Below are 13,090 nucleotides of genomic sequence, written 5' to 3' on the forward strand. Positions count from 1 at the left end.
GGGACCCATAGGAACAGCGAGATCAAAGTCACACTGGATGAGACCAGCATCCGGGTCTGTCACAAATTTGAAATGAAATTCCTGTGGGGTATTCAATGAAAGATGAAGAATCGACAGAATGTGACCATAAATCTTACTTTTTACACAGGGTTAAAAGCTAAAGGCGATAGGGATAAGATAAATTGAAGTACCAAACAAACTCGTGGCAGACTGAACAAAACGTGGGCTGAGGGAAGAATGTGGCCGTGAACTCATGGCACTTGACATGATGAACTTTGGCCTGCTTGATGGCCCCCCTTCGCTGGTGCAGTGCAAACAGGCCTTCTGTTTCGCCTTCGGCAGTTTCTTTGTTTTCTGGTGGGGAGGAAAGACGAATGTTAGTCATCGCACACCGCTGCAGAAACCTCGCCTCCCTCTGCCCCCTTCAGCCTTGGCTGAAACAGCAGTGACCCACCTTCTTTCTGCTTCGGTGACAGGAACCAAAAGGGTTGCACTCTTGGAACCCAGAGCCCGCCCGTTTAAATTGTAAAACAGCAACCACCAAACAACAATTTAAAACCGACTCAAATATTGACACCCGCACATATCTTCTTCAATTCCAATTATAAAATAAGCCCTTTCTGATCCCTTGATCGTCTGCGAAACCAAATTCCAGGCTAAAGAATCTCCAAACTAAAACACCGAGGTTTTCGTGCAAGTGAATCTTCCATTTGTGCACACTCTCCCCTTTGAGACGCATCTTACTGAGAGATTCGGAAAGCTCAGAAACAGGTTGTCAAGAGCCTGGATGTGGGCATCGGGCTATCTTTGAAATTGGTAAGCTCCCCACTGCTATTCCAACGAGGACAATACTACCAAGAATTATGGAATGATGATAATAATAATCGTTATTGTCACAAGTAGACTTACATTAACACTGCAATGAAGTTACTGTGAAAATCCCCTCGTCGCCACACAGTTTTGGTACATTGAGGGGCAATCACCCAAGCCAGGGATGGAACCTGGGGCCCAAGATGCCATTCGGCCCTTGAGTTCTGTGTTGGCTCTTTCAATGCCCAATCCGGTTAGTTCCACACTTGCTTCTCTTTCCTCAGACCACAGCCCCCCCACCCGCCACCTCCCCCAGTATTTTTTTTTCACTCATGCATTTATCCAATTCCCCTTTTGAAAGTTACTATTGAATCGCCACCCTATCAGGCAGTGCATTCCAAATCATGGCCAGAGAGAATTTCCTCATGTCCCTGTAGTGATCTGTATTTATACAAGGGGTCATTGTAGATGTAATACAACTGAGAAAGCACTAGAGGGAGCACTGGGAGAGGTATAAATAGAGACAGACAGGAAGTAAGGGGCACTTCACAGAACGGCAGCTGGGAGCAGGACACAGACAGGCAGCACAGATGTAACATAGGTTAAGCGCTGGAGAGAGAACAAACTCAAAATGAAGCATCTACTTCAACTGTAAGACTACGAGCTTTATTCAGACACAAGGAACAACACATGTTTCTGCAGTGCTTCTTGTGGTTTTTGTTGTTCTTTTTGCGCTTCATGTTGTTTTTGTTGTTGCTGTTGTTGTTCTTGTTTCTGCCGTTTTATGTCGCTGGAGAGAGGACGAACTCAAAATAAAGCATCTATTTCAACTGTAAGACTACGAGCTTTATTCAGACACAAGGAACAACACAGTCCCGTTCTCCAGCCCTTTTCCAATCACCTGAAATCTGTGCTTCGAGTGGGGAGCTAGGTCGGTAATAAGCCACAGTCCGCCAGGGATCGTAGGGATCTCTATTGGACAGAGGTAATTGGTTATATAGCTTGGGAGGCACCACTTTGCATGAAGCAAAGTTAGGGTACTGCGTGCAAATTAGTGGATTTTTCACAGCAAGACATACTATGCTGCAACATTAATTGTCCCATAACAAAGGCAAAAACAGAACACCTGTGGGGTATATCCAACCGGAATAAATGCCAAACAATTTTTCAATTTGGATTTATTAGACACTCGGTCGCAGGTCTTTCTGAAACTGTCATTTATTACGTCCTGAACATGATTTATTTTTTAAACCACAATTGTTTCTCTTCCTTCACGTTCGGGCTTTGTGTAAAAAAAAAATCCAAAACAATTGAATGTAGCTCCATGCCATGTATCTCCAGTGTGGCAGGGTTGATATGGCAACCAAAAGCCTAAAATTACTTGAAAACCTAAAGTAGTTTTCAGGCTTTCTTTCTGACACATTAAAATAAAAGTAGCCAAAGTATTTTTTGACATTACGAAAAGGAAGAAAATGTTTTCTTCAGAGCAATGAGTAACCTCTTCCATTTGGTGCCGAAGTCTTGCAGCCCACTATTCAAAACCTTTCACTCGAATGGCAACAGTGTAGGTTGCAGCCTCACCCCTTCCTGGACCTAAGTGGTGAAGCCTGCGTCTCCCTGGGATGGGGGAGGCGCTGGGTGGGGTGTGGGTTGGGGGGGGGGGGTGTGTTGGAGGGGCTGGTGGGTGGGGTGTGGGTTGGGGGAGGTGGTGGGTTGGGGGGAATGGTGGGTTGGGGCGGTGGTGGGTGGGGTGTGGGTTGGGGGGATGGGTGGGTGTGGGTTGGGAGGAGGTGGGTGGGGTGTGGGTAGGGGGGAGGTGGGTGGGGTGTGGGTTGGGGGAGGTGGGTGGGGTGTGGTTTGGGGGGAGGTGGGTGGGGTGTGGGTTGGGGGGTGGTGGGTGGGGTGTGGGTGGGGGGGTGTGGGTTGGGGGGATGGGTGGGTGTGGGTTGGGAGGAGGTGGGTGGGGTGTGGGTAGGGGGGAGGTGGGTGGGGTGTGGGTTGGGGGAGGTGGGTGGGGTGTGGTTTGGGGGGAGGTGGGTGGGGTGTGGGTTGGGGGGTGGTGGGTGGGGTGTGGGTGGGGGGGTGTGGGTTGGGGGGAGGTGGGTGGGGTGTGGGTTGGGGGGTGGGGGTTGGGTTGTGGGGAGGTGGGTGGGGTGTGGGTTGGGGGAGGTGGGTGGGGGGTGGGTTGGGCGAGGGGTGAGGGGGTTGGAGGGAATAGTATTTGTGAAGATGCAGTTTTTAAAGCGTTTTAAAAGTAAGGAGCAATGTTAAGGAAAACAGTGAGTCAGAGAGAGAGACAATCAGGGGATGAGTGAAAGACAAGGCCAAGGCAGACAAACAATTAGATAGTAGGAGACAAATCCCAATCTACAATAGAAAATAAGTTAAAAGTATGAAAAAGTTGAGAGGGGCTCAACATTAAGATGACTCAGAAACCAACGTGAGATTGGACCAACGTGCAAAAACAACTAGCGACACTGGAATTGAAGTGGTGAAGAGCCTCGCATAGGCCCAGGCTTGTCGTAACTTCATCTGAGGGGAAGTGTCTCATGTTGAAATGTCCTCAAGGAGTCACAAATGATTTGAGATGCAATGAAATGCTCACAGGAAAACAACTTCTAAAAGAACTCAGCAAAAATAAAATAACTTGTGACTAATAGTGTGAAAATAGCAACCACGAGAGATACATTCCTTGCTAAGTTTTCACTATTGGGTGTTTTGGGGTATTCCAGTACAGAACTGGTCCTCTGGAAAAACCCTCTGTGTGCAATGAGAAACTTCCTTTGAATGAATTTCATAGTCATGCCTCTTTGCATCAGCTGGTTATTTATTTGCTCTGCCTATTTTGCACACATCCGCAGAGGCAGATTATTAATGGAACGACCATTCATTCTGGTGAATCAATGTTAGTCTGACCAGTCCAAGTGACAAAACCTGTATTTCTATTTGCTCGTGCATCTGGTAGTTTTCTTTTCACTCACAGGAGGAATACAGCTGTGCTTAACGGGTGCCAAACGTACTCTCCCCTGCAATTGGGTTGCCCGGCAATTATTCTGCACACGTGGCAGAATCTAATATCTTCGGCTTTACATCTCAGAAGTCAGCTGAATTGCTGAGCTTCCAGCATTAAACTCATTATCGGCATTATAAAGAGGCTTGCGACTTGAGATAACACTGGCAGCTTGCTGAGTTATCCCTCTCACTTGACCTAAGTTTGCTCGTAAACTGTGATTTACAGTCTGGTGTGGTTGATTGATGTGTGAATACGGTGCATTGCTCGGATAGAGTTGGGAGACATTCTCTGCCTGGGTTTTGTTCTTTGCGGAACTGTAATCTTCAATGGTTCAGCATTTCAGGCTCCCCACATCTACTTAGCTAAGAGCAACATGCTCAGATGCTGACGGTAGACTCAAGGGAATATGGCTCCATGAACTCGCCATTGGATTAAGACTGCCTTCTCCTGTAACGTGAAAGCAGATCCTGCTGTAGGTCTGTAGTGGGTCTCAACAGGCTTCCCGAGGACACCACCTGTCACCAAATCTTTAAGGCTGGCAGCAGAACACGCATTCTCCAAACAGAAACGGAAAAGGGTGCCAAATATTCCTGGGTTAGACAAAGCGCAGATTGGTGGCGGAACCTACTGCCCGCTCTCCTCGCATCTGGGAAATGGGTTTGGTGGTGGGAGGAGCACTTCATCAGGTGGGAGCACCCTGCCACCCTCCCAACTCCATCTTGATTAAGTGTCTGTCTATATATATGTTTCTGGAACATACCTCTTCATTCACCTGAGGAAGGAGCAGCGCTCCGAAAGCTAGTGATATCAAAACAAACCTGTTGGACTTTAACCTGGTGTTGTCAGACTTCTTACTGCGCTCACTCCCAGTCCAATGCCGGCATCTCCACATCTTGATTAAGTGTGTGGTGGGAAGGTCTATGGATGCCCTCCCTGCCTTGCTACATTGAGGCATATGAGTGGGCAATTGATGCACAATTAAGGGCCTTATTGCTCCGACTATGGTACTAATCCGACGGCACGTTTGCCAAGTGGCCCGCACAACACGCAAACTCTGGTGTGCTTGCTTGCTGGCTGCCAGGTGAGGTCCCTGGTTCAAAGGCACTCATTGAGAGGCCTGGCATCAGGAAAGAGGTAGCCTGCTGAGCAACTCTACTGCTCCCCCCAGGGGAAGCTGCATAAGCAGCTCAGTGAGAAGGCCTGAGAAGGTTATGCTGGCGGAGATACGTGAGGATGGATATGAGAAATAAAATCAGACAATTTCAGTAAAGCTCAGCACATCTGGCAGAATCTGTGGAGAGAAGAATCGAATTGGGTCTGCGACCGTTCATCGGGTGTGAGGAGGTTCGAGAGGAGCATCAACGTCACATGGGCCTGTTAGGTCGGGTAGCCCGTTTCTGCGTTCTATTCACGCAACTCTAAGTAAACGTTTCAAAAGGTTTTAAAATTACTTTTGAGTCGCCATATTGGGCTCCACAGTAAAGGATTTCCCTCTCGCTCCAATCAGTGAACTATTTCAAAATACACAAGCAGCTTCTTGACAAAAGGTTAACCAGGCGCAATCACAAAATTCCTTTGGGTTTCTGATCCTTGGCATTGTACAGGTGTGGGCCTCTCTGTCTGCCTCCATCCAAAACTGCAAACAATCACCACAAAACATAGAAACATAGAAAACAGGGGCAGGAGGAGATCGTTCGGCCCTTCGAGCCTGCTCCATCATTCATTGTGATCATGGCTGATCATCCACCTCAATAGCCTAACCATGCCTTCGCCCCATAACCTTTGATCCCTTTTACCCAAGAGCTATACCTAACTCCTCGCTGAAAATATATAATCTTTTGGCCTCACCTGCTTTCTGTGATGGAGAAAGTCCACTGGCTCACCACTTTCTGGGTGAAGAAATCTCTTTTCACCTCAGCCCCAAGTGGTTTGCCCCATTTCCTTAGCATGCCCCCAGTTCTGGACTCCCCCCGCCCCCCCCCCCCCCCCCCATCCTTCCGGGCTCTACTCTGAGTGATCCTGTTAAAATGTGATAGTTTTCACAGATCATCATAGAATTTACAGTGCAGAAGGAGGCCATTTGGCCCATCGAGTCTGCATTGGCCCTTGGAAAGAGCACCCTACTTACGCCCCACACTTCCACCCTATCCCCGGAACCCAATAATCCCACCTAACCTTTTCTTTTGGACACTAAGGGCAATTTAGTATGGCCAATCCACCTAACCTGCCCATTGTTGGGAGGAAACCGGAGCACCCGGAGGAAACCCACGCAGACACGGGGAGAACGCGCAAACTCCGCACAGACAGTGATCCAGCGGGGAATCGAACCTGGGACCCTGGTGCTGTGAAGCAGCCGTGCTAACCACTATGCTACCGTACTGCCCACAATGAGATTCTTTGAGATTCCCCCTCATTTTTCTAAACTCCAGGGAATGCAATCGTAACCAATACAATCTCTTCTCATGTCAGTCCTGTCATACCAGGGATCAGCTTGGTAAACCTTTGCTGCCCTCATTCCGTAGCAAGAACATCCTTCCTCAGCAAAATGGGCAGCATGGTAGCACAGTGGTTAGCACAGTTGCTTAAGTAGGCCGCTCTTTCCAAGAGTCGGTGCAGACTCGACGGGCCGATTGGCCTCCTTCTGCATTGCAAATTCTATAGAAAACGGCACACAATATTCCAGGTGTGGTCTCACCAAGGCCCTGTATAATTGCAGCCTCACATCCCTGCTCCTGCACTCGAATCCTCTCCCTATGAAGACCACCATACCATTTCCCTCCTTTAACGCCCGTCGCACCTGCATGCTTACCTTCAGCAACTGGTGCACAAGAACACCCAGGTGTCATTGCACATTCCCCTCACTCAATCTAGTCAGTTAGATAATAATCTGCCTTCCTGATTTTTGCTACCAAAGCGGATAACCTCTCATTTATCCACATTATACTGCATCTGCCATGCATTTGCCTACTCGCTCAACTTGTCCACACAAAAAACTAAGTCCTTTGTCAAAACTGGAGCAATGGTGGCAGCACGATGGTGCAGTGCCTAGCATCGAGGTCCCAGGTTCGATCCCGGCCCCGGATCACTGTGTATGTGGAGTTTGCACATTCTCCCTGTGCCTGTGTGGGTCTCACCCCCCCACAGCCCAAAGATGAGCAGGATAGGTGGGTTGGCCGCGCTAAATTGCCCCTTAATTGTGAAAAAATATATAATTGGGTACTCTAAATTTAGAGATAATAAAAAACACTGGGTGCAAAGAAAAACCATTCATTGAGAGGAAATGTTGGATTCTCCGGTTGCCTTGTTAACGGTTTCCCGGCGGTGTGCTGCTTGCTGGAGGTGGAATTCTTTCTTCCCGTCACTTGTCAATGGGATTTCCCATTGAAGAACAACCCACGTTGCCGGGAGACTCACGGCGGGGGGGCACTACAAGCGGGAAAAGAGAATCCCAGCAGCCTGAGAAACCCCGCCATTATTCCAGGTCAAAATAAATGTTTCAAGTGTCTCCCTGCGAACAAACACAAAAATATACAAAAGCCTCCCGAATCCACTTTAAAAATCCAGTTCTTATTCCTGTCGAGACAACTTTTGCGTCTCTCTTTTGGGTATTTGCAATTGAACGGGAGAGCCTCCTATCTGTAGAATTCCATTTTATTCAGCTTAGACTTTCTCTTTAGCGGGAATCAGAATGAGGGGCGAGATTCTCCGACCCCCCGCCGGGTTGGAGAATCGCCGGGGGCTGGCGTGAATCCTGCCCCTGCCGGTTGCCGAAGTCTCCGGCACCAGAGACTCGACGGGGGCGGGAATCGCGCCGCGCCGGTTGATGGGGCCCCCCGCTCGATTCTCCAGCCCGGATGGGCCGAAGTCCCACCGCTAAAATGCCTGTCCCGCCGGCGTAAATTAAACCACCTGCCTTACCGGCGGGACAAGGCGGCGCGGGCGGGCTCCAGGGTCCTGGGGGAGGGCACGGGGCGATCTGGCCCCAGGGGGTGCCCCCACGGTGGCCTGGCCCGCGATCGGGGCCCACCGATCCGGGGGCGGGCCTGTGCCGTGGGGGCACTCTTTCCCTTCCGCCTCCGCCACGGTCTCCACCATGGCGGAGGCAGAAGAGACTCCCTCCACTGCGCATGCGTGGGAAGCTGTCAGCGGCCGCTGACGCTCCCGCGCATGCGCCGCCCGGATATGTCATTTCCACGCCAGCTGGCGGGGCACCAAAGGCCTTTTCCGCCAGCTGGCAGGGCGGAAATTCGTCCGGCGTCGACCTAGCCCCTCAATGTTGGGGCTCGGCCCCCAAAGATGCAGAGCATTCCGCACTTTTGGGGAGGCGCGATGCCCATCTGATTTGCGCCGTTTTGGGCGCCAGTCGGCGGACATCGCGCTGTTTCCGGAGAATCTCGCCCGAGGGATGCCATCTCCTCGTTGGAACTAAACTGGTGAAAATTAAATGCAATCCTTCGCACTAAAGGGTTGAGTGAAAGTGGAACGCACCGTTCAAGAATTTTAAAAACTATTTGTTCACGGGATGGCGAACATCACTGGCAATGACAGTCCTATTGCAAAACCCGAATTGCCCTTGAGAAGGTGGTGGTGAGCTGCCTGAATGAACCGCTGCAGTTCATGTGGTGTAGGTACACCCACAGTGCTGTTAGGAAGGGAATTCCAGACTTTGAGCCAGTGAGAGTGAAGGTACAGCGATATAATTCGAAGTCGGGATGGCAGGGGAGAACCTGCAGGCGGTGGTGTTCCCCAAGTGCCCACTGCAGTCCTTGTCCTTATTGGTGGTAGAGCTCAGAGCTTCTTATATCTTCTTGGATGCATAAATATTGGGGAATTTAAAAGAGCAAAAATTTGTTGGGGCGGCACCAATTTTAGGGAAGCAAAATGTAGCCCTAGGTGTCCAATATGGCAGGCACATGTTTGCACATAATCCATGCTGGATGTGCATCAGCCACCATATTGGCAGACACTCCAACACAAGGATCCAGGCTCCATGACTAAAACACGGGTTAGGCCCCTATTTGTGTATCCAAAGGGCCTAACCGCTTGTTTGAGGCTGCAGGGGAGCATTGAATGTGCACTGAGACTCCTGCTTTCAGCCTAACAATGTTTACGTGCGGCCTAACCTCAAAGTTGGCACTGGAGGCTGCCTTCAAAATGCTCCCTTCTGTTTACTCCTCCCTCCCCCAAGTTACCAGGGAGCCAGCTTACCCAACTTTGCCCTGTTGGAATGGAGAAACTGCCTCTGGACAAATTGACAAACCACAGCTCGCGAGGCCTAATTTCAGGTGAGACTTAGGCCCCTGCCTTCAGGCCTATTTTGAGATATATTTCTACCCTAGGCACGTATTTGGGAAGTAAGTGCTTCAAAGGAGAATGAGGATAAGAAACTGGGATCGGATGAGTTCAAGCTGCCATGGCTAACAGAACATTTGATTTTGTACTTCGGAGCAGGAGTGATAAGGCCACAGCATATCTGATTGCGGTCTTCACCCCACTTTCCTGTCTGGCCCCCATAACTCTTCACTACCTTGCCGATCAAAAATCTATGTAACTCAGACTTGAAGAAATTCAATGACCCGGGCCGGGATTCTCCCCTACCCGGCGGGGCGGGGGGTCCCGGCGGGATGGAGTGGCGGGAACCACTCCGGCGTCGGGCCGCCCCAAAGGGTGCGGAGAAATCCGCACCTTTAGGGGCCAAGCCCTCACCTTGAGGGGCTAGCCCCACGCCGGAGTGGTTGGCGCGCCGCCGGCTGGCGGGAAAGGCCTTTGGCGCCACGCCAGCCGGGGCCGAAAGGACGGCTGGCGGAAGTCCGCGCATGCGCGGGAGCGTCAGCGGCTGCTGACGTCATCCCCGCGCATGCGCTGGGGGGATTGTCTCTTACGCGTCGGCCATGGTGAAGGCTGTGGCCGAGGCAGAGGGAAAAGAGTGCCCCCACGGCACAGGCCCGCCTGCGGATTGGTGGGCCCCGATCGCGGGCCAGGCCACCGGGGGGGCACCCCCTGGAGCCAGATCGGCCCGCGCCCCCCCCCCCAGGACCCCGTAGGCTGCCCGCGTCGCCTAGTCCCGCCGGTAAGAGAGGTGGTTTGATTCTCGCCGGCGGGACAGGCATTCCAGCAGCGGGACTTCGGCCCATCGCGGGCCAGGGAATCGCCGGGGGGGGGGGGGGGCGCCAACCGGCGCGGCGCGATTCCCGCCCCCGCCGAATATCCGGTGCCGGAGAATTCGACAACCGGCGGGGGCGGGATTCACGCCAGCCCCCGGCGAATTTGCGACCCGGCGGGGGGGCCGGAGAATCCAGCCCCCGGACTCTCCTGCTTTCTGTGAAACAGGATTCCAAATACCAATGGCCCTTTGAGAGGAAATGAGTCCCTCATCTGTCTTAAAAAGGATTCATGCATTGACTGCGAGTCTACAATTAGAATTAAATTCCAGTCATCACCCCGCCCCTCATCAAAACCACCAAAATGTGTCTGCAAATAACTCTCAGGAATCTTGTGAGAGGTCACCGGGCATCGGAAATGGGTGCAGAAGAAGACCATTCAGCCTATCTAGCTCTGCAATTCAACTAAGTCAATGGCTAATTGGCTGATTTAGCCAATGCCCTCCGCACATCCACTCCTCCCAAACCTAATGCTGTTTCGAAAAATACTTAGTTGTATTTAACTGTGATCGTTGGCCAGTGGTACAATTGCCCTGGGGAGTTTCCTGATATAAAAAGTGTCATGACTCATGGACACGATATATCCCAGTGCACTATGCCAGAGTGTAGGAAATAAATTCACTTATCTAAGATGCCTCACGTATCTAATTCAGGAGCTGAGCCACCAAACGGAAGTGCCAAATGGAAAATAATCTGCCTCCTCATTAGGGAGGAGCGCGCTCCTCAGCCCCTGCATGGTTTGTGGATAGTTCTTACTTTACACAGTAGAGTTGAAAATCGTTTGATTCTGAGAGAGTTGCGTTTTCCTCCAAGAAACCCTGGCAAATCCTCGGTGTGAACACATCTCACTCGTCTTGTTTTGTTTTTGGCATCAAGCAGGATTACTGAAGGCTCCATGACAACCCCAAGATGTTGAAAACAGACTCCATCAAATTTACACTTTACATTCAGCTCCTACCTGTGGACGTACCCCATTGTTGGGAATGTATCAGGGGCCTGTGTGCAGGCCCAAAGCCTGTCCGTTTATTAATGCAGTTGTGGTATGGAATGGATGTCAGTAAGTTGGGAAACCACAACGCGATGACCCATGTGCTATGAAATGACTGTATTTTCTTTTGTGCAATGTCTGTTTAAGGTCAAAGTGGGCTTGGGAATATTCAGAAAGAGGGTCAATTGATTCCTGACTGTGACATGATTAGGTGCCAAGAAATGCCTATCTGACCTGAGGTTGCCTTGGGAATGAATAGAATCATAGAATTTACAATGCAGAAGGAGGCCGTTCGGCCCATCGAGTCTGCACCGGCTCTTGGAAAGAGCACCCCACCCAAGTCCACACCTCCACCCTATCCCCATAACCCAGTAACCCCACCCAACAATAAGGGCAATTTTGGACACTAAGGGCAATTTAGCATGGCCAATCCACCTAACCTGTACATCTTTGGACTGTGGGAGGAAACCGGAGCACTCGGAGGAAACCCACGCACACACGGGGAGAACGTGCAGACTCCGCAGAGACAGTTACCCAAGCCGGGAATCGAACCTGGGACCCTGGAGCTGTGAAGCAATTGTGCTAACCACTGTGCTACCATGCTGCCCTCTGAATAGCTGAGAAGCAAAGATTAAATAGAAAGATAATTGCAGTGACGTTGGGTGGGCCTGTGTTCTCTACTTGGAAGTTCAGAACATATTGGGACTTTGCGAAATGAGGGAAAGCAATGTTCTCTCCAAATGGGACAGTTTTCGGTTTGGCAGTTGTAGGACAGATCTTGGTGTTGAAGCAGGCCTCTCAGAACAGAGCAGAGCGGGGCTGGTTTAGCACAGGGCTAAATCACTGGCTTTGAAAGCAGATCAAGGCAGGCCAGCAGCACAGTTCAATTCCCGTACAAGCCTCCCCGAACAGGCACCGGAATGTGGCAACTAGGGGCTTTTCACAGTAACTTCATTTGAAGCCTACTTGTGACAATAAGCGATTTTCATTTCATTTCAGATACTGTGTTACTGTGTGTGTCATATAGTTGGAAAGGACAGAATACTGAAGACAGGAAGGGCAAGGGATTGTGAATGGGACAAAGCTCATCGCTGCTCTTTCAATGTTGCCAGAGTCCACTGGACGTTTAAAGGGATTGGAGGAGGGAGTCTCTGGGGATTCTGTGCTATCAGGACTCATGTAAGAGAAGGTTTTTAGATATGCGCATTGTTGGTGTTAAGTGTGTCGGGGACTTTGGATGGAATACAACTGCTGATGCCTCTTGTTCATGGGCCGAAACGATTGCATAGCGAAGGCTGAGGTGGAAGGAATGTGAGATCGCACATGGTCCCACATTTGTGCAGGAAGTAATACAAGTGCTTGTAACTATTGCAAGCTGTTTGTAGGCCAGTTTAAAGTTAATTCACCTAACTTTCAGTGAATTAGGGCGTCACAGCTAGAGATATCCATCCTAATTTCAGCAGATGATCCAGTGGACATCATATATTTTTATATTTCTGTGGGGCAACAGAACCGTACTCTTCACGTTTAGTTGCGGAACCAATGTAATAGTACATGTATGTATAACCATGATAACACACTAAACTGCATTCTAGATGAACCAGATTAATTGAAAGCAATGTACTTTAGCAGTAAGCTGATGAATGAACTCTAATCAGTCGAGCGGACATTGAGGATTCACACTTTAAAACTTTATAAGTGTTATTTCACTAGTTAAATTCTATACCCAAGGTAGAATGCTTTTTTTCAAAACCTATATGCTCCTTGTAGAATAAATTTATGCCATAGTTATTGTAATAAGCTAACCATGTCAAAAAGACATTTTTTGTGTTGACATTCAGAAACAACACCATCTTGTGTTCTGTACACTATATTCACTCACATATATTAATTAAGGGCTATCGCATAATTAGCCAGCCAGAAACAAATGATTGGCCAGCGTACCTCAATTAAGAGGGGATTCACCACCGCATAATAATAATCTTTTATTGTCACACGTTTGAAGTTACTGTGAAAAGCCCCTAGTCGCCACATTCCGGCGCCTGTTCAGGTAAGCTGGTACGGGTATTGAACCCGTGCTGCTGGTCTTGTTCTGCATTAAGCCAGTGAGCTTAACTT

The 13,090-nt window shown here is 49.8% G+C and overlaps 1 protein-coding gene across 4 annotated transcripts in view; it reads right to left on the minus strand.

Annotated features, from left to right (window-relative positions):
• Positions 1–13,090, minus strand: part of prkcq (protein kinase C, theta) — a 292,080-nt gene that overhangs the window by 64,945 nt on the left and 214,045 nt on the right. For all 4 annotated transcript variants that reach the window (XM_072471030.1, XM_072471028.1, XM_072471029.1 and 1 more), the window contains one exon: positions 192–354. In XM_072471030.1, coding sequence (XP_072327131.1) covers positions 192–354 — 163 coding nt within the window. The remainder of the gene's footprint in view (positions 1–191; positions 355–13,090) is intronic.

The sequence above is a fragment of the Scyliorhinus torazame genome, chromosome 13 (assembly GCF_047496885.1).
Source record: "Scyliorhinus torazame isolate Kashiwa2021f chromosome 13, sScyTor2.1, whole genome shotgun sequence".
Classification (NCBI taxonomy): domain Eukaryota; kingdom Metazoa; phylum Chordata; class Chondrichthyes; order Carcharhiniformes; family Scyliorhinidae; genus Scyliorhinus; species Scyliorhinus torazame.